We start from the raw sequence: 27,993 nt of genomic DNA, 5'->3' as shown, positions 1-27,993 counted from the left end.
ATAAAATATTTTAAACAATATTTCTTATTTAAAAAAACATACAAGAACTAACTTGATTTTCAAAACTACCAAATAACTTTGCTTCATTTTTAATTTGATAATCAATTAAGTTTCTAACATTTAAATAATGTTTTTCTTGCTCTTCAAAGCAGCGCTTGTCCCAACTCCAATCATAGTATTCAAATGCATACAATGACTTGTGAAGAGAGCTATTTGAGAATTCAGCGCAATAAATGTTTGGACACCATTCAATACCAAATGCCCTGCACATACCTTCCTTTATTCTTTCATTAAACATTATAATAGAATCTTTTGTCATAGAATCAACTACCTTATACGGAATAAGATATCTGGAATGAATCGCAACTCTTGGAAAAGGAACTTTTTCAGATTCTGGAAAGTCATTTTTAAAGCTATTATCAGGATGCATTTGAATTCGAAAAGAGTATTCATCTCGATGGAATCGATAGATATAGTTACACATAACGGCAAACTGACATAAACAACCATCAGTTCCGCCTCCAACTCTCAAAACAGCCTCACCAAACACTTCTGAAAAATTTTTTCCGTGTAATTTTTCGATATGCGCTCGCATTAAAACTAAATGAACCACTTTTATTGTCACCGGGAAATAAGACATGCATATCATAAGCTGCTTTACTTTTAGCATAAACTCTGTGCATGAAGCATAATAAACATTTCCGGCAATTCCTATAACAATTGGTTTATTCCCTTCAAACAAGCTCTGAGGAGTAACTGGTGTTATAAAAAGAGTATCAGTATCAACAAAACCTATAAAATCGGCTTTTGTATATAAATCTGGAAAAAAAGCGTCATAGTACATTCTAAATCGGTCCGAATTCTTTTTATCGCCGATTGCTATTGTTGTTGGTTTTTCGATATAAACAACTCTCGGAAAAGGCCACATAGATGCGATTTGATCTCCGAGCACGCGATCACCAGGTAATTCTGCATTTAAAACTATTGTTAAATTATAAAGCTCTTGAGGCCAAAACAGCTTCAAGCTTTTCAAAAACCATCTTTGATAAGTCCAAAACCATCTAGGTTCAATACTTGTGAGTCTGATATTTAGTTCAAAACTTGGCAAAGAATCCCACGGCTTTTTCGTAGTTCGGAATTTTGAAAACATACTTTGATTACCATTAAAGCTGATTGGAAAAGAATTTAACCGATTTTTATTAAAAAACTTTGACAGGTTGTTCCAAAAAACCGTATAGCTGTTATTACTCCAACTTTTTAAACCTTTAGTATTTTTAAAAATCTTTTCACTTTTGTAATACTCAAGTGTACTTAATAGAATGCATAAAATTGCCATAAAAAACAAAATACAACACTTGATTTTCCATTTAGACCAATCAACACGACACAGGTTAATTAATTTCTCATTCATGTTAGTCTAAACATAATATTTATTAAGAGTAAATATTTTAAAATAAAAAATATTATAATTTAAATATTATTTAAATATTATAAAATTAAAAATAAATATTTTAAAAATTAAATATTAAATAATTAAATAAGATTAACCAACGTTCTAACAAGTTTAGAACTGTTTTGTTTTATGTTTCGTTAATTTTATTACTATTTAAGTTAATTAATTTTTATGCATTTAGTGACAAGTAATTTGAAACAAATGGAAAGAATTTTTTTGACGAATATTTGACATATGACGAGACTGTTTTACCATTGAGGCAAAAAATTTTCATAAAAAAGTTTTGTTTTTTAAATTTCATTAAAAAGCTAATTATTTTTATTAAAATATGAAAGAATATTAAATCTTAAGTTTTTACGTTCTAAATAAAGTTTATTATTAAAACGCATTTTAATTTTGAATTCGTGTAAGGAGTCCTTCAAGTACGTCACGCTAAATTTAACTACCAAATGTAACTCCCGAAAGGGCTTTAAAATACTCAGCGCACTTTATGCAAGTTATCATATTTTTTATCTTGCTTGTTCTCTGTGACAACAAACATACAATTTTTACGGTCCGCAACATATTATACATTTTACCAGAATTATATATATATATATGTATATATATATATATATATATATATATATTATATATATATATATATATATATATATATATACATATATATATATATACATATATATATATATACATATATATATATATATATATATATATATATATATATATATATATATATATATATATATATATATATATATATATATATATATATATTATGCCGTTGTACATAAAATATACACTATAACAACAAACATACAATTTTTACGGTCCGCAACATATTATACATTTTACCAGAATTATATATATATATATGTATATATATATATATATATATATATATATATATATATATATATATATATATATATATATATATATATATATATATATATATATATATATACATATATATATATATACATATATATATATATATATATATATATATATATATATATATATATATATATATATATATATATATATATATATATATATATATATTATGCCGTTGTACATAAAATATACACTATAACTAGGGTTGAAAATTTCTGGAAAATTTTGTTTAATATTTCCGAAAACTTAAAAAAAAATTTTAATTACAATAAACTTATAGTTATTATTTAGTTTTATAAAATTCATTTCTTTGTTTTAAAAATATGCGTTTTAAATCGTGGGTATTCTTTAAATATTTCAGCAAAAAATATGAAAAAATTTGGACCATCAAGGCTGTAGACAACTATTTTTGATGTTTGAGTTGAGCATCTTAGAAACATGAAGAAAACTCCATATTTAATGTATGTTCATATATATGAAGAATCATGCTATGCAAAAAATTCCGGTGATTGGAGACTGGGAATAACAAAAACCCCAAAACGTTAGCCCCAAATAGGAGGGCAATGAGTTAAATTTATTTTTTTGTTTTTCAATCTTAAATTTAATATATATTTATCGACGAATTTTAAATTTGATTCAATAATCTTTCGTTGATCGACTTTTATGACCTTATAAAGTTTACAGCCCCCTCAATTTGAGGGGGTGTAACAACAAGAATAATTGAATCAAATTTGAAATTCGTCGATGAATAAAAATTAAGTTCAAGATCAAAAAAAGAAAGAAGACTTTGACTCTTTGTTCTTCTATTTGGGGCTATGGGGCTATCGTTTTGAGGTTTTGTTGTTCCCAGTCTCCAACCACCGCATATTTTTTGCATAGCATCCACATTCCTTATATATATGAACATACTTAAATATTTAGTTTTCTTCATGTTTCAAAATTACTTAGCTCAAACATCAAAAAAGTTGTCTTCGGCCTTGGCCTCAAGCGAAAAATACACATTTTTTAGTCAAATTTTTACATTCATTTTAAGGGTCGCACATTTTTTTAAAAAAGCAATAAAACGCTTAAGTTGTTATATGTTATTTTTACTTACATTAATTTTGTGAAACAACAAAAAGTAGATGTTTTTCAAGTTGGCTTGTCTTTTGAGCTTGTGTATAACATATTACTAGGTTTTTACTCTCAATTACGATGTAAAATATTAACAAAATACAAAGAATGACGTATTTTTTAGATTAACAAGTTTTGTTGTGTATTATTTTTGTAGAGTATTTTGAAGAAAAAAAAATTTTTATTTGTAAAGATTCCATACAAAGAAAATTTTAGGGGGAGAGTGTGTGGGGTAGTGGGCGGTGTTCTACCACCACAAAGAAGGTGATTTTAAGTAATAGTCGTTTTTTGTTATAGATTAAACAGTTTTAGAAAACTTTGAAAACAAGTGATTGTAGTTGCTGCTTAAAGTTATAATTAAAAAACTCAACAAAATACTAAAAAAGTGTTTTTCAAAGGGGCTTTCTAAAATTTTTATAACCTACTTCACAATATTTTACCATAAAATTGTCCACAACAACTGTCTAAATAACGCATAAAATTTTACCCATTAACTATAAAATCATTTGTTTTTTGAAAATTTCTAAACTTTCAGGAAATTTTCCCGAGTTGAAAATTTTCGGGAAACTTTCAACCCTAACAACAACAACAACAACAACAACAATAACAGCAGCAGCAACAGCAACACAAAGCAATATATTTACCAGAAATATAAATATTTTACATAAGAATGTTATAAAGAAAAATATATATATATAAATATGTTAAATAAGCATAAAGCATGTTATAAAGAAAAAAAAATTTAAATTATATATGTAATATAGATGTGAAAATTGATGAAAAATATTTAATATTATTATAACAAATATAATAATATAATAATTATTATTATATTTTAGTACTTTTTATTATATTATAACAATTTTTTTTTTATATATATAGGTCAATGAATAATTATTCCTTGTTTTTTGAAGTTTTTTGAATTTATTTATTATTCAGAATTTATACGTTGTTTTTTTTTTTGTTATATATTATCATATTATTTATTAAATAATTATTATATAATTAAATGTATATATATATATATATATATATATATATATATATATATATATATATATATATATATATATATATATATATATTAAAATAATTTAAATGAAAAAATACAACTTTATTTTATAACTTAAAGTTTCGTGCCATTCGGCAATCATCAGCCATATTATTCAAATATAAAATAAAAACCGTTATAAAAAAATACAAGTTTAGCGTTGCAACGTCGTCTAGTGAACGTGATCCGATATTTGCTAATCACCGGAATCAAAGTTAGATAGTAAAAATTTTTTCTTATGCCTACAAGCTGAAACCAATTCACTTGTTTTGTTAAGTAGTAATCGACTATCAAAAGTCATAATAAAATATTTTTCATTGATGCAAAGGTTACACTTCTTTGTAGATGGGTTATATGATTGGCATCTTTTAATTATGTTCCACTTAATCATAGGCATGTTACCTGCGTTTTTATGTTTCAAGATTTCCTGTATCATTCCTATACCTGGTTGCATTAAATGATTTAAGGTGGTTTGCAAATCTGAGCTTGAATGCGTTTTCACTAACACCTATGTAAGATTTTTCCGTAATACTGGGATTAGGTGATGCTAAAGTGGCTTTATATAGAACATTTTTTGATAGAAATTGGTTATTTAACGGGCATGTGATTTTCTTAATGCAGTTACAACTTATATCATTAGCGGTGAGTTTGTGGAAAACTTGTAGGTTGTGTGAATTAATAATTGATCGAATATTTGGCAAGCAGCTGTAACTAATTTTTATTGTGTTTCTGTTGAAAATTTTGTGGAGCTTATGATGTAATGGAAAATGCAAACCAATTAAGTTTAAGAAAAGGTGTCCAATTTTTGTTAGCACATTTTTACTTAAAGGAGGATTAAACCATATAGTATTTCTTTTTCGTTTATTAGTATTAGAAGGATTTAGATTTTAATCATATTGGAGATTGGTGTGAAGTCCAGACTTCTTTAATGCGTCTTTATAAATAGGAGCAGTCTTTTGGAAAAATTTTTCGCTTAAAGAATTGGAAGATAATTTATAAGATGTTTGTCATAGATGTTTTTGAACCAATTTATTACATTTTGTGTATTATTCCACTGATTTAATTGCAAAATATTTTTTAGGTTTTGTGTTAATATCTGATAAAATATGTTTACTTATTCTACCAACTTCATTCTTAGCTGGGTTAAATAGACGAACAGTAGGATTATTTTATGGTCTATTTATGGTCAATTAGATTTATGATCTTTTAATGCAATTAAACAATTGGAAGAACTGTTTATATTGATTTTGTTAATAACATCATGATTCTTCAGAATAGTTTTTCCTTCTTTATTAATGTGATCTTTTATTATAGGGTTGGATTTTTTATAATTACATGTAGTAGCGTTCATTAACAACTTATTGTATTTGTCTTTTGAGAGTTTATATAAATTTGATGTTTTATCTGCGTAAGTGCAAGTATACGTTGATTTTCGAATAAAAGAAATGCCTATTTTAAATTTATTTTGGAAGACGCATTGAACCACCCAAAATTGTATGTTTTTAATTAATTTGAATAATCGCATTTAAACGCACGCATATCTTTAATCTGTTATGAACAATGTGGTGTGTTAATACCATAAGAATTAAAAGTGCTATTAATATTAATATCATTCACGCCATTAGACTGGTAGTTCATGAAGAAAAATGCCTTCCATCTCATTCTTTTAATCAACAGTATATAATATATCAGTATATATATATATATATATATATATATATATATATATATATATATATATATATATATTATATATATATATATATATATATATATATATATATATATATATATATATATATATATATATATGTATATATACACACACATATATATACATATATATTTAGTGTAGAAAATAGAACTACCCACTAACTTACGTGATTTTCCCAACTTTAAATTTCATGCTATTGCAATCATCAGGTGAAATGCAGATATATTTTTTTCGTTAAAAAGTTATATACAATCGGAACTAGTTACGTAAAACTATACAGAAAAAACTATATTATATATTATATATATATATATATATATATATATATATATATATAACTACAGAAAAAAATATTGATAAAGCACTTACTTATCCAATTAAATAATTGGATAAGTTTTATTAATGTGATCGTTTTTTATAAATTCAAATAAATAATCAAATATATTAGTAAATTTGGTTATATTAATAAACCAGAAAACATTTCACGACAGTGATTATGAAAAAATCAAAATACAATGTTGTGTTTATTATTAACTTATCATATAATGTGTTTTAGTGAACTGCGCATGTTTATTATAACTCAACGAATATTTAATAGGGTATTAAACCTAATGCCCTAATAAACATTTACCATACCTTACATAAAAACTGACTGCAGAATTGTAAGCGTCATAAAATACATTTTTGATCCAAGAAATTAACAAATAATTTACTGTAAAAAATATTGTACAGTTAATATTGACAAAAACGAAATTAACCAATGCATTCGTTTCATTTTTTATGACGATGCTTTTTATAATGATCCTTTTTGTTTGCAATAGAACAAAACGTAACATCAAGTAACAAACTTTTTTTGTCTTAAGTTTAGCAAAGTCTTTCAAAAATGAATCGGTTTCATAATAACATGTGGCCACATGTTATTATTATTATAATGTATTAACATGTTTTTATTACTATTATTATGCATTTCGCCAAAAAGAAAATATTTACAAAATTAGACTTAAAATATATATATATATATATATATATATATATATATATATATATATATATATATATATATATATATATATATATATATATATATATATATATATATATATATATATATATATATATATATATATATATATATATACACACGTAGGGATGGCAACCCCGGGATCCCAGAATTTGGTACAAATTGTTCGTCCCGAAATCCCAGGATTAGTCTCCGAAATTTCCGGGGATTTCGAGATTGACTTAAAAAAAGTAAAAGTACAAAAGGTTTCAGCTTAATTAGTAAATAAGAAATTTAGACATCATAAAATGTAAATATAGGCTTTGGAATTGTAGCTGCTTGGTTTTGTAGCTGTTTATCCTCTTTGCAATGTTTTTTTTTTAATTCTCCCTCTTTTTGTATTTTATCGAAAACGCAAACTGAAAACATAATAATGTTTTTAGTTATAATGCTTATTTGCAATATTATACTATGAATACATTTTTTATATGTTTAATCGTACACATTTTGTACGATTAAACATATAAAAAATGTATATATAGCATAATATTAAAACTAATATATTATTATAAATAAATAAAACTTTAGCACTTGCTAATTGATTAAACATTTTTAATAAAAGATAAACATTTTTAATAAAAGAAATACCGTTTTATTTTGAATTTTCTAATTCATTCTAATTAAGATTAAACATTTTTAATAAAAGAAATACCGTTTTATTTTGAATTTTCTAATTCATCCTAATTCCAATTTTTGCGTGATTTTAATTTCATTTTTATGTCCACTCAATTTAATTACAAATATGTGCATGATTGACAAAAGTTTAATAAATTAAGTTATCAAAATATAGAAGGTTTATTAAACTACAAAAGTTTACTTAACGTCCATTCAAACTGATGAAGTTATCCAAATACATAAGGTTTATTAAATAAACTTTAGTTATCGTTATTTTAAGCAGAAATTGTTTTTGAAGAGAAAGATTATATATTCAAAATTCAAATGATTCATTGTTAATTAATTATATATTCGAGATTCAAATGATTCATTGTTAATTAATGAAACATCTGAAGTTAAAATTAGGCACCAAATTATTGATTATAACAAAAACGTCAGGAAAATTGTAAAGATGTTTAAAAGGTTTCTAAACAGAAATGAAAATTATTTACAAAAGTACGTAAAAATTGCGTTTAGAAAGATCATCCATTTAATCATGGATTGCAAAATCCGATGTAGCAGCTTAAATGAAAACTTAAAATTAAAAAAATTATTGTGCTAAAAAGGCACTTCTAGATTTAGAATTGGATTCCAACATCGGTGATTTAATTAAGATGAACAAGAAAGAATGTAGAATGATATCTGATTTAGTAGTACTTTTACTCCCATTAAAGCAACTGTGGTAGCACTTTGTCGACAAGACGCAACTTTAATTTCTTCTTACAGTGCATAAAAGTTTATGTTGACAAAAATAAATGAACAACAATCTGAAATCGGAAAACAATTGTATAATGCTTTGAGTCACCGAATTTAAGAGTGGAGAACACCGTTAAGGAGCTTAGTATATCTTCGTGGCCAGGTTACTTTATAAAAAATTCCAGAAGTTTTTCTACCAAATACAAGTACCAAAAATCAAAAACCTGATAAAGTGTTTATACTCGGCAAATATAATAACAGCAGCAGACTTGAGCAGAATAATGTCGAAACAATTAAAATGAACAAATTAAATGAAGTGACGGAAAAAATATGGGCAGCAATATAAACACAAAAAATAAAGGTAAAAAATAATTATAAAATTTAAAAAGAAATACTGTTATTTGAAAGTAGTAGCTTATGATTAGATCACTTTAAAAAAAATATGATTATATATTATCTATACGGCCAACAAGTATGAATTCCGAAAAGGCATTCTCAGTTTTTATGTTCAAAAAATCAAATAAGATTAAGCGATGAAATGATTGACACTTTGATTTTTTAGGGTAGTACTTTCAAAAACAAATATAACTCATGTATATTCATGCATGTTCATATTATTTTTAGTTATTATTTTTATTTATACTGTTATCATTTTAAAGTACTGTTTTATAATTTAAACTACTTAGGTTCATTAATGAATGAAGTACTTTATTTATATCACAATTAAATTAATCACTTTTAAGTATTTAATAAGTACTTAAAACGTTAGTTCTTCTTATGCTTCTCTTTCTACAATTGCATTTTTTTCTATTCAATCCCGGGATATACCGGGATTTACCGGGGACAACTTTTTCAATCACGAAATCCCGGGATTGAAAATTTCCGGGATTTTTGCCATTCCTATATACACGGCTGGGGCAAGAGGAAGACAAATTCAGTCTTATCGCCAAGCCCCTTTAAAACAAGAATATAAATAACAAAAATAAATATTACCGTTAACACATGTAATATTTGCATAAAGTACATATATAAATGCAAATATAAAAATACTTTTTATATATATATAATTTTATTTTTTCAAACTTTTATTTCTTAAGATTTAAACTCATTATCCAATAGCGTGTTCCATAATTTTAGATTAAAAAACTACTTTCTCACCTAGCCACAAATACCGGGTAAGCAAAATTTTCAATGCTACATACACATTAGGAATGATTAAGACAGTGTTGTTTTAGGGCAGCTATTGTTCAGCAACATTTGAGCTAAGATTACAATTTCATCAAATAATTCATTCCAATTGACGTCACTCTTGCCACCAGCTGTCAAAGCGGAATGTGGGTTTTGGCACTTTTCTTTAATTGCATGTTTCACATATTTCCAATTTTTTTTTAATTTTATTTTATAGAGGAATTTGAAATGTTTGCTGTGATTTTCTATCTGTTCAAATCTTTCTGACAAAGAACTAATTGCAGTGTCTAAACTACAAAATAGAAGTTTAATTTGAAAGACTCCTTCGCCGACTTCCCAGTTTCATTTTTATCTTCATAAAAAATTGCCTTTTGACCTTTCTCGGCCTGACCACAACTTCATCAGAAAACTTTGGATTGATGTCTAGTTTTTCGGCTAGTTCCATTGAATCTGTAATAACACTATACAGCCCATAATCCGATCTCATGTTCTTCAAAAAAGTTTCGAGACTTTTATTTAGTTTCAAAGCGCTCTGCAGATAAACAAATTCACCTGAAGTGTTTTGTTTACGAAACTAAATTTGAACAAGACATCATACCAAGTGACAAAACAGTAGAGGAAATTGAAATCTGTAATTTTCTTGACCATTCCCATAGCGGTAAATTTTCCAAAACCATCAACCTTGGAATTTAACGAGGATCGATAGACAGCGTCATAAACCACATCAATAAAATTAACGTTTTTGTTTTAAAACAAAACTATGTACTGTATTTGTATACAATTTATTATTTTCACGAAAAGGCTAAACCTTAAATGAAAATGATGAACTTGACATACTTGTTTATTTACTTGATTGTAAATTAACGCGGTCTTATACAGAAAAAGCCTTAACTGCTCCATCAGGGATGTCTTTTAAATCTTGACACTGTGAACTTTCTCCTGTCTTTTCTTTTTGTTTTCTGCTACAAGTGTACAAATTAGTTTAGTTTCAGTTTGGTAAGATTTAAAAAGATAAATAACTAATTGCTACTTTTTTCTGTTATTATTTTTTTATTGAAGACCAGAGCAAATACATAAAATTCAATAATTTATAATATAAACTTGGCACCCCAATATTTAAATATATGCTCTTAACTTTACATTTTAATTAAAAACTCGTTTATAAAAATTAAATAAAAAAGTACGAAATCAAATTTCCAACATCTCAAAACAAAATTATTTCTATTCAAGTTTTTACACGAACGCATTCAATGTGGCGATTATAATTATTGTTATTCGTAATTACCTAACTTTCATAAATATTCAAAGTGTGCGGTTGTGCTTCCTGTGCGTCCATGCGGTTCTGTCCCCACTTCCCCTACTCCTTGATCTAATTATTTTTGAATTGAAGTGCTGAACAAAAATTAACAAAATTATTAGTCTAGGATATAAACTTTGGCGCCCCTAATATGTAAACAACTTAGTACTTGTACACATTATGGACGCCAAAAATAATGTCTATGTTAATTTTTTTAAAACTAAAATTTAAAAAAGAAGAATTTTTTAATTTAAAAAGAAAAAACAAGAAAAAAAAAAATGTCGACTACGCCAGCGCAGCGCCTTAGCCATGCTGGCGCTCTATTCGACCACATAATTCGCATGGCCCTTGCGAATTATGTGGTCGAATAGAGCGCCAGCATGGCTAAAACGCTCTATTATACATTTTTATAAACTAAAATTATTAGTTTTTCATTTAAACAAAGTAAACATTTTTTGTTATAGTATGTAGTATATACAGACCTAACGAATTAGATGTGTATAAATAAATTTCTACTGAAGTTTCTTTCAATTGATTTTCAATGTAACTTTTTATTATATTTGCTTCATTTGATATGATATCGTGTTTCAATTTTTTATTTTGTGGATAAGGTGAATTACTCTTTATAAAAGTGGTGTAAAATTTTATTCGAGTTCATTACTATGTGCAAAAGGAAAAGGGAGATGAGTCATGAAATGTCACTTTACAGCAGAAGCCATCTAAAATTGGTGCAATTGCAACTTTTTTAAAAAGTACGATTTCAAGCTTTGTATATTTAATCAAGCGCTCGTTTTTTTGAAGGGTTACTTAAAATTAAAACTTTTTTTTTAACTTAATAAAACTATTATTCGAATGTCGTGTATAAATCATTTTTGACATTTTTTGACTCATTTAAATTCAGCATTTTTAGGGCCCTTTTTGTAATTTGAAATTTTTTTTGTTTGTATTTTTTATAATAAGAATATTTGAATATATATATATATAGTTACTGTTAATATTAGTAAAAAAACATGGCCTTTTAAACACCATATTACCAAAATTAAGCAAGCGTGAAAAAAGCAATAATATTTCTTATGTAGAAAAAGAAGAAAAAAAATGTTTAACTCCCGAGGTCCGAATTTCATGAAAAACGCGAGCTTTATAAAAATCTTTCAAACCGTTAAAGAGAAACCATTAAGCAGCAACCAATCCTGCGAAGAAATATATTTCTCTGATTCGCATATTATATTAGGTGCGAATATATTATTATTTGTATTTAGATTACATATTTCAATGTTTATTTATTTATAAATTATAAATCGTTTTTTATTTTTGGCGATTCACAATTTATCTTGGTAATAATTTATTTTATTACTATGCTATATGTTATTACTTTTGCTTTAATACTATGAAATAAAAAGTCTATTATTTGTTTCAATTAAATCATTCGCATTGTTTTTAAAGAAACAAATGTATAGCATTGGAAAACTGTTACGTTTTGCATTTGTTTTAAAGTTCAAATGGTTATAAGGCGATTATCATTGAACTGATTTTTTTGTTATTATTATTATTATTATTATTATTGTTATTATTGTTATTATTATTATTATTATTATTATTATTGTTATTATTGTTATTGTTATTATTATTATTATTATTATTATTATTATTATTATTATTTTTATTATTATTATGCGTTGTTAGTTTTTTATATATATAAAAAAAAAGCAATGAAGGTTTCCAAAAATTTATAATTATATTTCGATAGTATATCACGATATAATTATTGGTATGAAAAAAGTGAAAAGTGGTGCCACTAAGAGAAGAGAAAAAGCTGCAGCCAGGGAGGAAATCGCAAATCACCCCAAGCTAACACATTTTTTGAAACCATTAGTTCAGACTAGAAGTGTTTCGATACCAACAGAAACTACAAATAATTCTGATTGTCATTATTTGAATACTAGAGTAGAGTCAGATAGGTTGATATGCGAGTCTACGTCAAATGGCATAACAATTCCGCCTATTTTTCTCAGTGATGATCCTTCTGAGTGGCCAGATATAGTTTCTGACGCACAGAGGTGTGACCTTGTTAAACGTGGTTTCAAAAAGATCGAAATTGATTTTCCATACAATTTAGAAAGAAGACGATTTTCACTGAATTATTATAACCGCAAGATGAAGAATGGAGAAATCTTTGAACGCACATGGCTCATATATTCTTTGAACAGCAATAAAGTGTTTTGTTTTTGTTGCAAACTTTTTGGGATAATTTCTTCACCATTCCGGCAAGGAATGAACACTTGGGAAGGCTTGTCAAAAAAACTTAAAGAACACGAAACATGCAGTGCACATTTCAAGTGCTTTGAACAATGGATGACTTTACGAAAAGGTTAACTGATATTTTCTTTAATTTATTGCTTTGTTACTTTTTTTTTCTTAATTAATTTCTTTTTCATCAATTTTGGTAATGCAGGCATTGCAAATCAAACTACCATAGACGAGAAACAACAAAAGTTGTTTCATAAAGAGCGGATATTTTGGAGGGCTGTGTTAGAAAAGATACTAGACATTACCTTATTTCTTTCTGCAAGAAATCTTGCATTCCGTGGTTCAGACACAGCCATTGGTTCAAAGAGCAATGGAAACTTTCTTGGGGTGTTTGAATTACTGGCTAAGTATAATACCGTTCTCAATGAGCTTATGCAAAGAATTCAGGACAAAGAAACTAAGGAGCACTACTTGAGCAATGACACACAGAACGAATTGATTAGACTTTTAGCCAGGGAGATTAAATCGAAAAACCTTTTTAAAGTAAAAAAGGCAAAATACTATTCTATTATTTTAGATTGTACGCCAGACGTTTCGCACAAAGAACAATTGAGCATAATTCTGCGATCAGTAACATGTACTCCTGGAGTAGGTATCGACATTTCCGAAAATTTCAGCCTTTTTCCAGTGGTATCAGTAAATGATACCACTGGAAAAAGGCTTTTCAATGCATTTTTAAATCAGGCAAAAAATTGGGATCTAAATATTTTAGACTGTCGAGGTCAATCTTACGATAATGGTGCTAATATGAAAGTAAAAGTAAAAGGTGTTCAAGCAAGGTTTCTGGAAATGAATCCTAAGGCCTTATATGTTCCATGTGCTAACCATTCACTCAATCTTGTTATTGTTGATGGTGCACTGTCATCCATCAGTGCAATTTCTTTTTTTGGTGTTCTTTCAAGGTTATACACGCTCCTTTCATCGTCTAAATGTGTTAAACCACTTCGCTTCTATTTAAAAGAAATCATAGAGGCACTTGAAAATTTGGAAGAACATGCCTTAGAAAAAAGAGATGGGGCAACAGCCACAAAAGTACGATCGCTGACAGAATATATTAGAACATGGCCTTTCTTATTATCAAATTAACAAATCAAGTAAGCTGCTTCAGTCTTCTGCAACCTCTCTCGACATATTAGCTAGTAAAATAAATGCAACAAAAGCGTTTCTTTATGAGTATCGCGAAAATGGATTTTCTGACGCACGTGTTAAGGCATCAGACATTGCAGAAGTATTGCGTATTAAAAAGGTTTTTTCGATGGTGCGTTCACGAAAAAAAAAATCGATTTATTCATACGAGTTTGCTGATTACACTTGGCAACCTGAACATCAGTATAAAGCAGATTTCTTTTTGCCACTAATTGATATGTCAATTGCATCAGTAAAAGAGCGTTTTGAACAGATCAGCATTGTCACAAAGCTTTATGACTTTCTTTAACGATCTGAGAGTCTTATCAAAGCTTGTAATGAAAATTTTCTGTCTGCTTATTGCAAAAATTTGCAAATAAAGCTTGCTAATATAGATTCTGAGGATTTAGAATCAAAGTTAAAACGTTTTGTCATAGTTATAAAGGAGGAAAAAAATTCTCTCCTAAAATCTGCATATGACTTCCTTAACTACATCTACAAAGAAGAGCTGCAAGAAACTTATCCCAATCTAATTATTGCGTTACGAATCATTCTTACTTTACCAGTTACTGTTGCAAGTACAGAACGTAGCTTCAGCAAGTTAAAACTAATTAAAACATTTCATAGGTTAGTATAAATAATCTTGCTTCATTATACATAAATACGTGTAGCTTTATTTCTTTGTATTTTTAAATAGGTCAACAATGGTCGATGAACGTTTGTCTTCCTTAGCAATGCTGTCTATTGAGAACAAGGTTGCAAGAACATTAAGTTATGAAGGCATAATAAATGAGTTTGCAAGCATGAAAACACGTCGCAAACCCTTTTTTTGATGGTTTGCGACGTACTTCTATTATCTACGTAATGCATTTACAGTAGTTAAAGAAACTCTTCACTAGTAACTCTATATCAATTTAACAATTATAAAATATATCTAATTGAATTTAAGCGTTAATTTGATTGCATTTAGTCTTATGAACGGCGACGTTAAAATATGTCAGGTACCCAGCTGTTTTAAAGTAATCTGTAAAATTTATCTACTTTTATAGAAAAAATAAAAAAAAATTGGGGCCGTAATGGCTAGTTTTTTTTTTTTTTTTGGGGGGGGGGGGGGAAATCCACAAGCCACGGCACTTCACAGTTTAGAAGACTATGCAACATTTTAATAAGGCATAAAAGTAATTTTAGCCTACAAGAAAATTTTGACCTAATTCTTCTTCAGTGTTTTAAGTGCTCATGATTTAATTTAATAACCTTGATCTAAAAACTTTAAAATGTTCATTTACACAATGACGTCAAAGAAATGAAATTCACAAATTCTTCAGATCAAGTTCAAAAAATTAATAAAAAGAGCAACAACATAAAATCAAACATCGTTCATGTTTGATTTTATGTTTTTTAGTGTAACTAAAAATATTGCTACTTATACCGCATGTTAAGGGATCTCGCTATGTTACATAAATTTACAATAATCTCTGGCAATTTGAAGACTAGATTTTTAGTTTAATGGTATTATGCCATTATAAAATAGGAGTGATACATATCACAGAAATGTTTAAAATATGAACTTAGACTTTTAAATAAAACCTTAAGAGATTAAACTTTTAAAGTCGAACGAATGTCCAAAAAATGATACCCTCAACCAAGGAAGCAAGATTTTATACCTAAACTTGAGAAATTTAAAAAAATTTTAACTTCATTTAATTTTAGACATACGAAAGAACTGAAAATTAAAAAAATTTTGTTTTTTTATTTTTTAGTTATGCTAAAAAAAATTAAACATATTCTTTCTATTAAAACGCAGAATTTTTTTTCCAGAACGTGCATTAACTGCCGTGAGTAAACAGAAGAGAGTTTAAGCATTAGAGAGAGTTTAAGCATTAGAGAGAGTTTATCAGAGAGTTTAAGTTTAAACAGAAGAGAGTTTAAGCATACACGCGTTATCTCCAGGCGGTGTTACTACACGCGTTATCTCCAGGCGGTGTTACTACACGCGTTATCTCCAGGCGGTGTTACTACAGACGCTAGCGAGTTTGCTAACACTGCAAATTTAAAACGCGTTAAGCATGAAAAACTTTCAAAATGCGCATTTCAAGTCATTAATTTTCATGACTAATTTTTAAGTTAAAAGTAATTCCAAAAACAATTTTAAAAACAATTCCGAGAAAATTTCCAAAAAAATCTACTCTACAAACAAGCAAAGCAATTTTACTAAAAAATCTGCATCAAAGGATACTTTTTTTTTACTCTTATAATAATAAAAAAAAATTCAAAAAAAAAATCAAAAGGCTTAAACTATCCTTAATAGATTTGGTACTGGAAAATTAAGTGCCTTAACAACGGCCTTTAGAGATATGTTTCTTGCAATATCTTGAAAAATACAAGTCCAATTTATATAGCTTTTCTGTGTGCTTATGACTAAATTGTTCCTTAAGAACTCTTGTTGGTTTTTGATCTAATATCCATAAATTGAAACCTCATATTCGTTTCTGCAAGATATAGTTAATTACCCTTAGTAAAATTAGTAAAATTTTTTTTGATTGGTGGATGTTTTTGATTAGTTTTCTGATAAGTAGGTTAAAAAAAAATATATGCTAAAGCAAGAGCAAAGAAAAGAAAACTTCATAAATTAGAAAAGATTGTCTAAATAATTTACATGCTTTACAAAAAACTGTTTTGTCTGCACATTCACCAAGCAATGCAAGTAAATCGGCATCTTGAAAAAAAAAAAAACTTGTCTGTTTTAGATGTAGAAAACTTTGATGATACAGAAAAAGAGCGTAATACAATTATAAACTCAAATTTATTTTAAAGTTTGTTGAAAACAATTGGAAAATGCCCAGAATGTTATTTGTCAATCAATATTGTACACGACATTAACTTTATGTTATTTACATTGAAACCTCTAGAAAGAGTACAAACAAGCCTCAGAGGACATACATAACAGACTTGGTCGGGAGGCGGGAGCGATCGCTCTCGAAAAACTGATCAGGTTTTTTAATCGTTTTGAGAACATTTAAGTTTATGTATGTCCGTAAAACAAAAAATTTTTGTTTTATGGACATACATGGATACATACATAAACTTAAATGTTCTCAAAATATTTTGGTGCGGAAGAATTAAAATTCGCTAACACTTAAACTTAATCGATCGTTTATTATTTTTAAATGCGAGACTATCGTTATTTACAATAATATAAAATTTAACAGACAAGAAACAAAAACAAAACAAAAAACTCAGATTCTTGCTTCTTGAGCATCCATCTAAAAATCAACACCGATTTCAAGATCATTTTTTCTAGTCCACGGTGTTCTTGAACCTCTTAAACAAAGGATAGTTGAGCGAAGTATCTCAAAAGATAACTTCGTTCTTAACAACGTCATAACATTTGAGTAATTTTCGTTTTGTTTTTCCGATAGTTTCTCGGCTAGTCTTCTAACAAACTTATGACACTCTTTACCCATACCTCCATTTGTACCAAACACTAGTGGTGTCAAACTGCCATGTTCGACTTCACGAACTCGTTCGCCATATTCTTTTTTTTTTACTTTTTCGTGTTTTCTGAATATAGCAGCTATATCCAGATTTTTGTTGCTCATGGAATTGACATGCGTAACTTTTCGTCAAAAAACGCTGTCGTCTATTTCGCCAAAAACCATTTGCTTTAATATCCAAACAAGCTTGGTTATTTTTATTTGCTGTATGGAAATGAAAATTCTCATTACCAAGCGGTATGTGGTGTGGTTAGGATTGAACATTTATGCACACTCTTTTAAGCAATGTAGTGAACAAATTTCTTATGTTATCATGGCAACTTGAAATAAAGCCACCTTTATTACACGACAAAGCATTAGTTACATTGAAAAGTTCTCCACAATTACGAGGGATATTTTTCAAGTCGAAATTATATCTTAAGCAAAGTGGATCCCGAAATTCTTCTTTATTTAAAACAAAACCTTGGTTTTCTTGCGGTAAGGCGTTTAACCAAGTGCTTGCACATTCGCTTCTTGTTTAATGTATGTTTCTTAACATAGACTCTGGTTGCATTGAATCAACTGCGATTATTTTCTCGGTGCGATGCTTAAGTCTCTCACTAGATGATATTTTTTCAAGATCTTCTAGAACATTCCCGGTAGAGTTTTTTGTTTTTTTAAAATTATGTCTTGATCTATAATTTGCTGTACAAGATTTTTAGTTAATTTCACAGATGATAAAAACTGGTAAGGTGCTTCTTCAATTAGTATAGGTAAAACACTAGAAACCCTAAAACACTAAAAACCCGCTAAATTTACGAACAAACTAATTCTATTGGTTCAAAAAATTTGTTGACGAAGCGAGTCAAAGTTCTAGAATATTTTGTTCGAAATGTTTTAAAAATTGTATTATTCAAGATTTGTTAAGTTTTGAGATTTCTTGCATAAATTGTTTTATAAATATAAACAAACTATTACTTTAATACTACGACTCATTTTCGGAGCCACATCTCCAAAGTCATAAATCTTTTAAACTGTTATTATTTGTTTGCAAAAATAAATGTTTTATAATATATGTTTTTTAAATTTTCAAAATTTTGAAAATTTATTGTAAATTTTAGATTTTATTAGTATATTATTATTTGTAATTTAAAAATATGTATTTTTTATGTAAATGTAATTTTGTGTATCTGTTTTTTTTACGTATCTGCAATTTTTACCATTTATTTTGTAAACATTTTAAGGACTTTCAACAATAATTGCGTTTTCAATGAAGTTATTCATAGTCATCAAAGTTAATAAAATTAATTATGTAAAACATACAAGAGGTTTCTGGTTACTAAACACAAACATGCATACAAAGTAACTCGCGGATGAACAAGCACCTCGCCTGAGGTCTCGACAGAACACAAATATATATATATATATATATATATATATATATATATATATATATATATATATATATATATATATATATATATATATATATATATATATATATATATATATATAGTTACTAGATATAAAGAAATGTTTTTAAATATTGGTTTACTAACTCTAATTATTTTCGCTTCAGTTGCCATTCTTACAAACTAGTTATTCTTTTTTCTGTTTTAAATATTTATTAAAATTAAAAAGCCCACTCACTAAACATCATCAGCGGTATTGTGAAGCAGTTTCGCTTCCTCGTCATAAGTTGATTTCTATCTAGTTAATTTAATTTCTACAGTAACTTGGTGATTTAATTATTTCATTTGTTCATCTTACTAAGAAGAATTGTTTCAAATATGTTAAAATTTTCAAACTACGCGAAGCATAAAATAGTTATTAAAAAAATTAACATTTTTATTTGTGAAATAATTTAGCTTAAATAAAACTAAAGCTAGCGTTAATTTTATTAGAATCTTGTTTTTTGGAGGCCTTTTTGTGTGCCACAGCGTAAAAATGACTTAAAAAAAGGTCTTCTTGACTTTTGCGGGGCTCGGGGCTATAGCCCCTCTAACTCCAACCCTCCTTAATCCAGCACTGAAAATAAGATACGAGTATATAAATAAAAATTATATTACACTTTTTGATAAATAAAAGAACATCTGTATCCTTTTTAAGCAAACCAAAGATGTTACTTTATATAAAAAATGTCGCTTAATTTTATAAAAAAATTATAAAAGAGCGATGTTTCGAAAATATTTGTTCTAAGCGTAATTTATTTTGCTTTAAGTTTTTTCGAATTAAAAGATATTTTATCTTCTAAGTTTATTTTTTTTGTAATTGTCTATCCATCGGTCCAATTAATCTTTTTTGGGATTTTTTGTTGTGTTTTTTGAAATGTTCTCAAAACGACTAAAAAATCTGGCTACATTTTCGCAACCTAAATATTATTTCCGTGGTCAGTAATCGAGAGCGATCGCTCCCGCTTGCATATTTTGAAACCCTATACAGGCTCAGAATAGGCAGAAAAATGAGTAATCTGATTCGCTGGTTTTGAAAGAGAGGCAAATGCGCTTTTGTTGAAAAATATAATTAAAATCGAAACAAGCAGGTTTTTGAAATAAATTTCAAAGTAATGATAAATTGTTTATCAATACAAGCCTTGTGTTACTATCAACACAGGAAAGTTCTCTTCAGAGCATTTAAAAGGTATCAAAATACAAGAGAATTTTCACTCGTAAAAATCTCAAAATGTCGATAAAGTTTATCTTGGTGATGGGGATTTTATCTGCTGTTAATATAAAGAAATGGAAAAAAAAAAAATATGTGTTAAAGTAAATTCGGAAAGATCTATAAATGTGTTTCTCCTTGGCTTTAAAGCATACTCAAACACAAAGTCTATATGCAGTTGATATGCAGTTGCACGAGACTACTGGTGAAGAACTTTATTTATAAATTGATTTATATGTTAATTAAAAAGAGTTAAACATAAAAGTTTTTAAAAAAGAAAATTTGTACTGATTGCAAAACTAGCTTACATGTTTTACGTCAATATATGATGAGATTTTGTTTTCATGTTTTGTTTCAACCTTAGTTTTGAGGAAACTGATTTATTTTTTTTATTACATAACTCTAATAAAACTTCGTCCTGAAACCATTATACACTTTTTGAAGGTTTAGAAAAAGTTCGGCAGACTACATTAACTTATATATAAAAGATGACAACTGGATATTAATACTCTATTTGAAATTTTTAACAAAAAAAGAAAAATTTGTTTTTTTAGTGAACAGTAATTTTTTGTACTGTTACATATAAACACTGACATTACAAGCAAGAAAAAGTGAAATAATTTGACCAAATAAAAGTGGATTGTGGCATCAAAAAAATGCAAATGATTGTGGCATTTGTTTTTATTGTAATAATTGAAAAAAAAAAAAAGATTCAAAAAAAAAAATTAAGTGGTAAAAATTAAATATTTTAATGGAAAAAGAGTAATCAAGAAAAAAATTTTTTTTAGAAAAAAGAAGTCGGTCGTCATGCTATGTGTTTTTGTTATTATAAAATGTTTTTGTAAGAACTCTTGAAATATTCAACGTGAATTTGCATGTTTCTTTTTTCTACCTTTTTACCCTTGGTTCTCCATTTAGATGTGGTACAACATTTTGTCATCTGTTAATTACTAGATAATCCTGCGTTTAAAGCTAAATCGTATATGTGAAAAGATTTCTAAATGTGTTTATCTTCAAATGGAATGTCCCTATTCTATGAAGCATACTCAATAAAAAGTTATATGCAATTTGATAATTTAACAAAAGAAGTGATATTTGTTTTAATATGGAACAGTTTTTTTGTACAGTTACATATAAAGCTTTGATATTACAAGCCACCAAAGAGTATTGAATTATTTTATATCATTATACAAGAGGTATTCACAGAAATTCAAAAAAAAACGCACTTGATTTTATTGGTTATACCAAAAATAACATAAAAAAACTGTTTATAAAATTTAGAAGTACGAAATACATTAAAAAAATTTTTTTTTCAAGAGCAGACAAATTTTTTTTTTTATTTAATGTAAAATAAATTGATAGCATAATAAGCATGAAATTTATCAAAATTTGTTGCTTTATTTAACATTATTTACCATTAGTTGCTATTAGTGGGTAAACATTTTTTACCAATTATAGAATAAAATAACCAATTTTTCAAAACACACTTGTAGACATCAAGTTATAGACTTTTTCTTATGGTTTATAATGTTACAATGCTTTGTAATCTTTTATTACTAAAATACCTAAGACAATCCAAATCAGCTCTTGCTTACAATTGCTTTTAATTTGAGAGTGTTGCAAATTACTTGGGTTCGCTATAACAACCAGTAAGCAATATTCTCAAACTTAAAATGTTTTAGTAAGGTATATAATTTATATATGAGAGTAATTAGTGTAAAGTTCTGAAAAGAAATTAGGAAACTGTTAAAAATATTTTTCTAGTTAAATGATAAGATTAATTGGGAACTTAATGTGAAAGAAATCATACCAAGTTATTTTGAAACCCTATACAGGCTCAGAATAGGCAGAAAAATGAGTAATCTGATTCGCTGGTTTTGAAAGAGAGGCAAATGCGCTTTTGTTGAAAAATATAATTAAAATCGAAACAAGCAGGTAAAAATATTTTTCTAGTTAAATGATAAGATTAATTGGGAACTTAATGTGAAAGAAATCATACCAAGTTATCAATATTTTATGGATATTACTAGATAAATTATAAAACTGTTATAAAAATCTATCATATGAAAATCACAGCATATCAAGTTTCACTATCTGGTTGATAATTTGTTACAATGGTTGTCTTTTTTAAGTCTTAAAGTTATAAAAACCATTAGGAAAACAAACTACTTCTTTTAAGTCTTTATTTTTGAAAAAAAAATATGAAAATCGCAGTTGTTTTGAGTAGGGAAGTTTTATAAAAGTATAAGTACTATATTGTACAAAAGTTGATATAAAAATCATACTTTTTTTGTTATTATTATTTGATTTTTTTATGCAATTATTCAATTTCACTTTTATTATCTAGTAAGCTTTTTGACATTTGCTTTGAGTTTAATATACACGTAAAACCCTCTCTTTCAAAATCAGCCAATCAGATTGCGCATATCTCTGCCTACTCTGAGCCTGTATAGGGTTTCAAAGTATGCCTCCCGCTTCCCGACCAAGCCTGAATAACCACTCTAACAGAAATGAAAATTGTTTTTTGTTTGTTTGTTTATTTATTAACAGCTATTAATGTCTGGAATAAACTAATTTCAATTTGTCTATTCCAGACAACAATTATTCCAGTTAGTCATTTCCAGAAATAACTTTCATTTTGGTTAGATTGGTTTTCAACAACAACCACGCTGAAAAAAAGAAGCCAAATTACAAAACTTAGAATAAAAATGCAAAATGCAGAGCCATTTTCAAAGTAAGAACAATTAACCAGTCTTTTTTTAAAAAACTTTTAAATAACTGATTTAAATAACATTAGGATTTATTAAAAAAAAAAAAAATTGAAGTTAAAAAAGTAAAAGCAATTGAGTTAAAGAAAATTTATAACTTTTCATAATAATAAATGCCGCTTATTTTAATTTATTAAATATAGAGAATTTAGTAGGGTGGTTCAAAAAAACACACTTTTAAATTGTATAGTCGATTGTAAAGAAAAGTGTCTTGATGTTATTTCATCATAAAGATGAAATGATATCAAGCTCTTTTTTTTCAGTAAACTTTTTTTACTTTAAATTTTGAAAAATTCAAAGTAAAATAGTTAACAAAAGTGCAAATCACAATATTTAAACAACCAGATTCCAATCACATATTTACAATCAGACCCGTAGCAAGCTTATTGTTTTTGATTGAGAATTTAATTTTATGTAACAACAAGGAGCAAACTCCAAACATTTATATATTCATGTTTATGTAAAGCTTTTAAAAGTATTGCGATAATCGGAGTCTGTTAACAACAAACCCCTAAAATGTTTACCTCCCTTTCATGCAACTAGCGTGAGAGCAACGAGTTTATAACATTTTTTAAACATGTTAAACTAAATTTAAGTTCATTAACAAGCCTCTAATGTCATGCAATAATCTCTCAGTGTTCAAAAATTATGACCATATAGATTTTGAGCAACTTCCCCAATTATTTAGGGGATTTAAAATATTATCTTTAATTAAGTTATAAGTTGACAATCAAATTCTGTTCTTTATTCAAAAGTTAGAAGCAAAAATTAATTGAACTCTTTTTTTTCAAATTAAATTTGGTCATTGATTATTGTTTTTTTTTATTACATAAAGACATTCTTTAATGCAGTGGCTGATCTTTAATTTTCATAATTTTTTATTTTTCTAAATTTGCTGTTACAAATAATTACTTTTCTTTTGTAAAATATAAAAATGACGGGGGCAAGAAGAAGACAAAAATAGTTTTATTGCCAAGCCCCTTAATTTCTGTACATAGTTGAGTCATTAAAAACTTGTTATTAAAAATTGATAATGTGTTTTCTTGAAGTTTGAGTTTAATGAGTTTGTTTTGGTTGACAATTATAGTTTTTTATTTTTTGGGAATATATCTAAAAAATTGATATGCAAGTAGCTGAAATACCAAATTCTCCTGTTTAGTTTGTTATTTTAGAAAAAGAGAAATCTTTTTCTAAAATAACATACTTAAAATAAAAGAAATATTGCATAAATAACAGAAATTTTGAATAATTTTATTTTTTTAACATATAAATTAAATGGTTTAAAAAAATATTATCCATAAAAATATAAATTAAACAAAATACAAGATTTAATTTTGAATTGACTTAAATACAAGTATTGTGTGGTTTTATACCACGTCAAAAGCAATGTAAAAAGAATTTGTAATTTCAAAATACTGCAACTCCTTTATCACCAAACCGATTAGAATTACTTAATCAATAGCATTCCTTAACTGATATTATTATTTTAAAGTTACACACAAATGAGGTTTTTTAATGTGTTGCTAAAAACCATATTAAACTTATTTAAAGACTTTATGGTATTCAATAATATAATGTCTACTTGCGTAAATTTTGAGAAGTAATATTATTATAACTATGAAAAACCAATGATTTTGGTTAATAAATATACTTTTGGTAAATAAAACATACTTAAGTGCCAAACTTAAGTATGTTCTTATTTGTACCACATTAGAATGTTTAGGAAAATGTTGAAACAACCACCTTATTTGCTTTGAGTGTAAACTTTATATAATCATAATCTTTGAATTTTGAATTTTAAAACCTGTCGACTTAAATTTAGTGTAAGAAAATAAAATAAAAAGTTTACTAATTTGTTGCCCTCACATTTGGGGTAGGGATGGTAAATGTTTTAGGGTTTTTTTTTTTCTAGGCTCCCGTCACCACAAGCTTTATTTCTTAATCTACATACAAATTATTGGTTAGCTACTGCTTGAGTTATAGGTATATTACACAGCGGCATAGCAAAATATTTTTGGCCAATAGGCATACTGTTCCAAGTGCCCAATTTCTGTTTCTCTGGAACAATAACTTTTACTAAAAAAAAACAACAAAAAAAACTTTAAATACATCTTGAGGTTCCTAAACCTCGCGGTCCTGGGCCTAGTTGCCTGAGGGACAGTAAAGGTTGCTTACACTGGCCTTGCTGTAGTTAGGTCACTGATTTTTAATGCCCATAAAATACCGTAGTTCCTAAAATAATCAATTTTGCAAAGATATGTAACGTTGTTAAAGAGACGTTGATTAAACGTTGTTGCCTAGTGTTGAAAAAATGTTACTAAAAGACATTACAAAAGTCACAACAAAACGTTGAAAAAACCTTACTTAAAAAGCGTTGCATAAACGTTGCATATACAGTAAATGCCCGATTATTCGAACTGGCACTCATTCAAATTTTCAACTTATTCAAAGCAATTTTCATGCCCTGCGAATTTTCTTTAACAAACAAAATGCTAATCAGTTATTCGAACCTGCAGTTTTTCAGAACAATTTTTTGTCCCCTTGATGATTTTTGTCCCCTTATATTGTTATATATATATATATATATATATATATATATATATATATATATATATATATATATATATATACACACACACACACACACACACACACACATATTTTATGAAAGTCGAATTTAACAACTAAAAATAGTCACAATTCCATACATAAATTAACTAAATAAAACTTACTTCAGTAGATGTAACTATAAATCATCAAATTAAATCATATTATGTACTTTGTTCATAAGATGGAAACCAGTTAAAACTGCATCATTCCTCGATCTTTAATCCACCAGAACCTAAATAAACTTACATTGAAAATCAAACTACCACAAGTCAAAAAAATTTAGACAGTATTATTGAAATCATCTGTGACCAATAGTTAATATTAAGATTTTTTTTACTCTTTACCATAATAAAAAACAAAGAAAAGTCAAATCCAAAGAGAAACACAATTATTCATAACTACTTACTACTTAATTACAACATAACTACTTACATTCTTCTTAGGAGTCCTTTGTAGTCATGAAATTAAATCTTTCGCATACTTCTTTATCTATTAGTAATTATTTAGTAAAATAAATGTCAGAAAAAATCTAAAAACTAAAATGTAGAATAAGCGTAAACAGATTGTGATATATATCTAGGCAATAATAATACAATAAACAGATTCAAAATATTACTTATCCCAAAAAAAAAAAAAAAAATAGTTTATTTGATATAGTACTTCACCGTTAATATAAAACTATAATAGTTTTTAATTCATATAAAACAATTAAAATAGCAATGAGTACTGTAAAATTTAATGACCTCCAGCTACTTTATTTCTTTTAACTCTCAGCTTGTTCCAGGAATCATCAATTGGGAAATTATTATAGGCAGCTTTCATTGCATGAACACCAGTTGGCCAAAATAACCAACCATCTTTTACCTAACAACATGAAACAACTGCCTCAGCCTCAATAATGTTCTTTTAAAATTAACAACTAAAGCCGAAGATTGTGAAGCTATTATAATAGATTATCTGAATAGGCATATTTTTTTTCATTTTCACACACACACACACACACACACACACACACACACACACACACACACACACACACACACACACATAAATATATATATATATATATATATATATATATATATATATATATATATATATATATATATATATATATATATATATATATATATATATATATATTCATAAATTTATCCATATATACATGCATAAATATATATTATCAAAATAAATAATAATATATGATAAAGAATAAATTTTAGAATTCAATATACAACACCAATTCTATAATTAGGACTTAATACTTTTTCTGATAAAATTAGAAGTTTTTTTAATAAATTGAAATAAAATTACTTATTTAAATGTGTTGTTATACAAAAAAAACATAATAATGCATACTTTCTAAAGTATGCATTATTATGTTTTTTTAAAAACATAAGTCAGACTAAATTTAGTCTGACTTATGTTTTTAAAACATAAGTCAGACTAAATTTAGTCTGACTTATGTTTTATTAATTTTGATATTACTTTATACATCTGAATCTTATTAAAATTAAGTACTATTTCTAATAAAGAAATAACATATTTCTTAGTTAGAAATATGTTATTTCTTTATAATAAATGTTTTTTTCATTATAATAAAATGCTCAAAAGTTGAGCATTTTATTATAATGGTCAACTTAAAATAAATAAAATATCGAAAAAAATAAACTGAAAAAATCGAATTTACTCTGAGATTTATGTATTTTATATATAACTTAATATAAAAACTAAAAGTTTTAAATTAGTCGCAATAAAAATAGGTTGTAAAATATAACTTTATTAAAATATTTTTTATACCATCTGCATATATTCTATTAAGATTTCCTTGCCTTTCCATTACGGCAAACTATTTTTGTAATGGCTGTTAATGAGACAATTATTGTCAATGTGCTACTTCCTCAAAGTTGTCAAAGCAAC

At 26.7% G+C, this 27,993-nt stretch overlaps 2 protein-coding genes across 7 annotated transcripts; one reads left to right on the top strand and one right to left on the bottom strand.

The window, feature by feature from the left end:
- Positions 1-6: 6 nt before the first annotated feature.
- On the bottom strand, positions 7-27,993 carry LOC105847846 (uncharacterized). Of its 6 annotated transcripts, XM_065805735.1 has the most exons (5): positions 27,874-27,993; positions 26,506-26,562; positions 26,196-26,305; positions 11,118-11,224; positions 7-1,417 (listed from the first exon to the last, which is right to left on the bottom strand). In XM_065805735.1, the coding sequence occupies exon 5, from the start codon at positions 1,409-1,411 to the stop codon at positions 29-31; it is 1,383 nt and encodes a 460-aa protein (XP_065661807.1). In that variant the 5' UTR covers positions 1,412-1,417; positions 11,118-11,224; positions 26,196-26,305; positions 26,506-26,562; positions 27,874-27,993; the 3' UTR covers positions 7-28. The 6 variants fall into 6 exon arrangements, with proteins under 6 accessions (XP_065661807.1, XP_065661806.1, XP_065661805.1 ...); XM_065805734.1 differs by lacking the exon at positions 11,118-11,224; XM_065805733.1 differs by lacking the exons at positions 11,118-11,224; positions 27,874-27,993 and adding an exon at positions 26,817-26,994.
- On the top strand, positions 12,864-15,563 carry LOC136084790 (zinc finger MYM-type protein 1-like). Its single transcript, XM_065805731.1, has 2 exons — positions 12,864-13,497; positions 13,582-15,563. The coding sequence occupies exons 1-2, from the start codon at positions 12,900-12,902 to the stop codon at positions 14,520-14,522; spliced, it is 1,539 nt and encodes a 512-aa protein (XP_065661803.1). The 5' UTR covers positions 12,864-12,899; the 3' UTR covers positions 14,523-15,563.

This window comes from Hydra vulgaris, chromosome 09 (genome assembly GCF_038396675.1).
Source record: "Hydra vulgaris chromosome 09, alternate assembly HydraT2T_AEP".
NCBI lineage: Eukaryota > Metazoa > Cnidaria > Hydrozoa > Anthoathecata > Hydridae > Hydra > Hydra vulgaris.
This window is presented reverse-complemented; position numbering and strand designations above follow the sequence as displayed.

Excerpts from the sequence above, each read along its gene's own strand:
- LOC105847846 (XM_065805735.1), bottom strand. The coding sequence starts at position 1,411 with ATGAATGAGAAATTAATTAACCTGTGTCGTGTTGATTGGTCTAAATGG.
- LOC136084790 (XM_065805731.1), top strand. The coding sequence starts at position 12,900 with ATGAAAAAAGTGAAAAGTGGTGCCACTAAGAGAAGAGAAAAAGCTGCA. Across the intron at positions 13,498-13,581 it reads ATGGATGACTTTACGAAAAG|GCATTGCAAATCAAACTACC; the intron begins GTTAACTGATAT and ends TTGGTAATGCAG.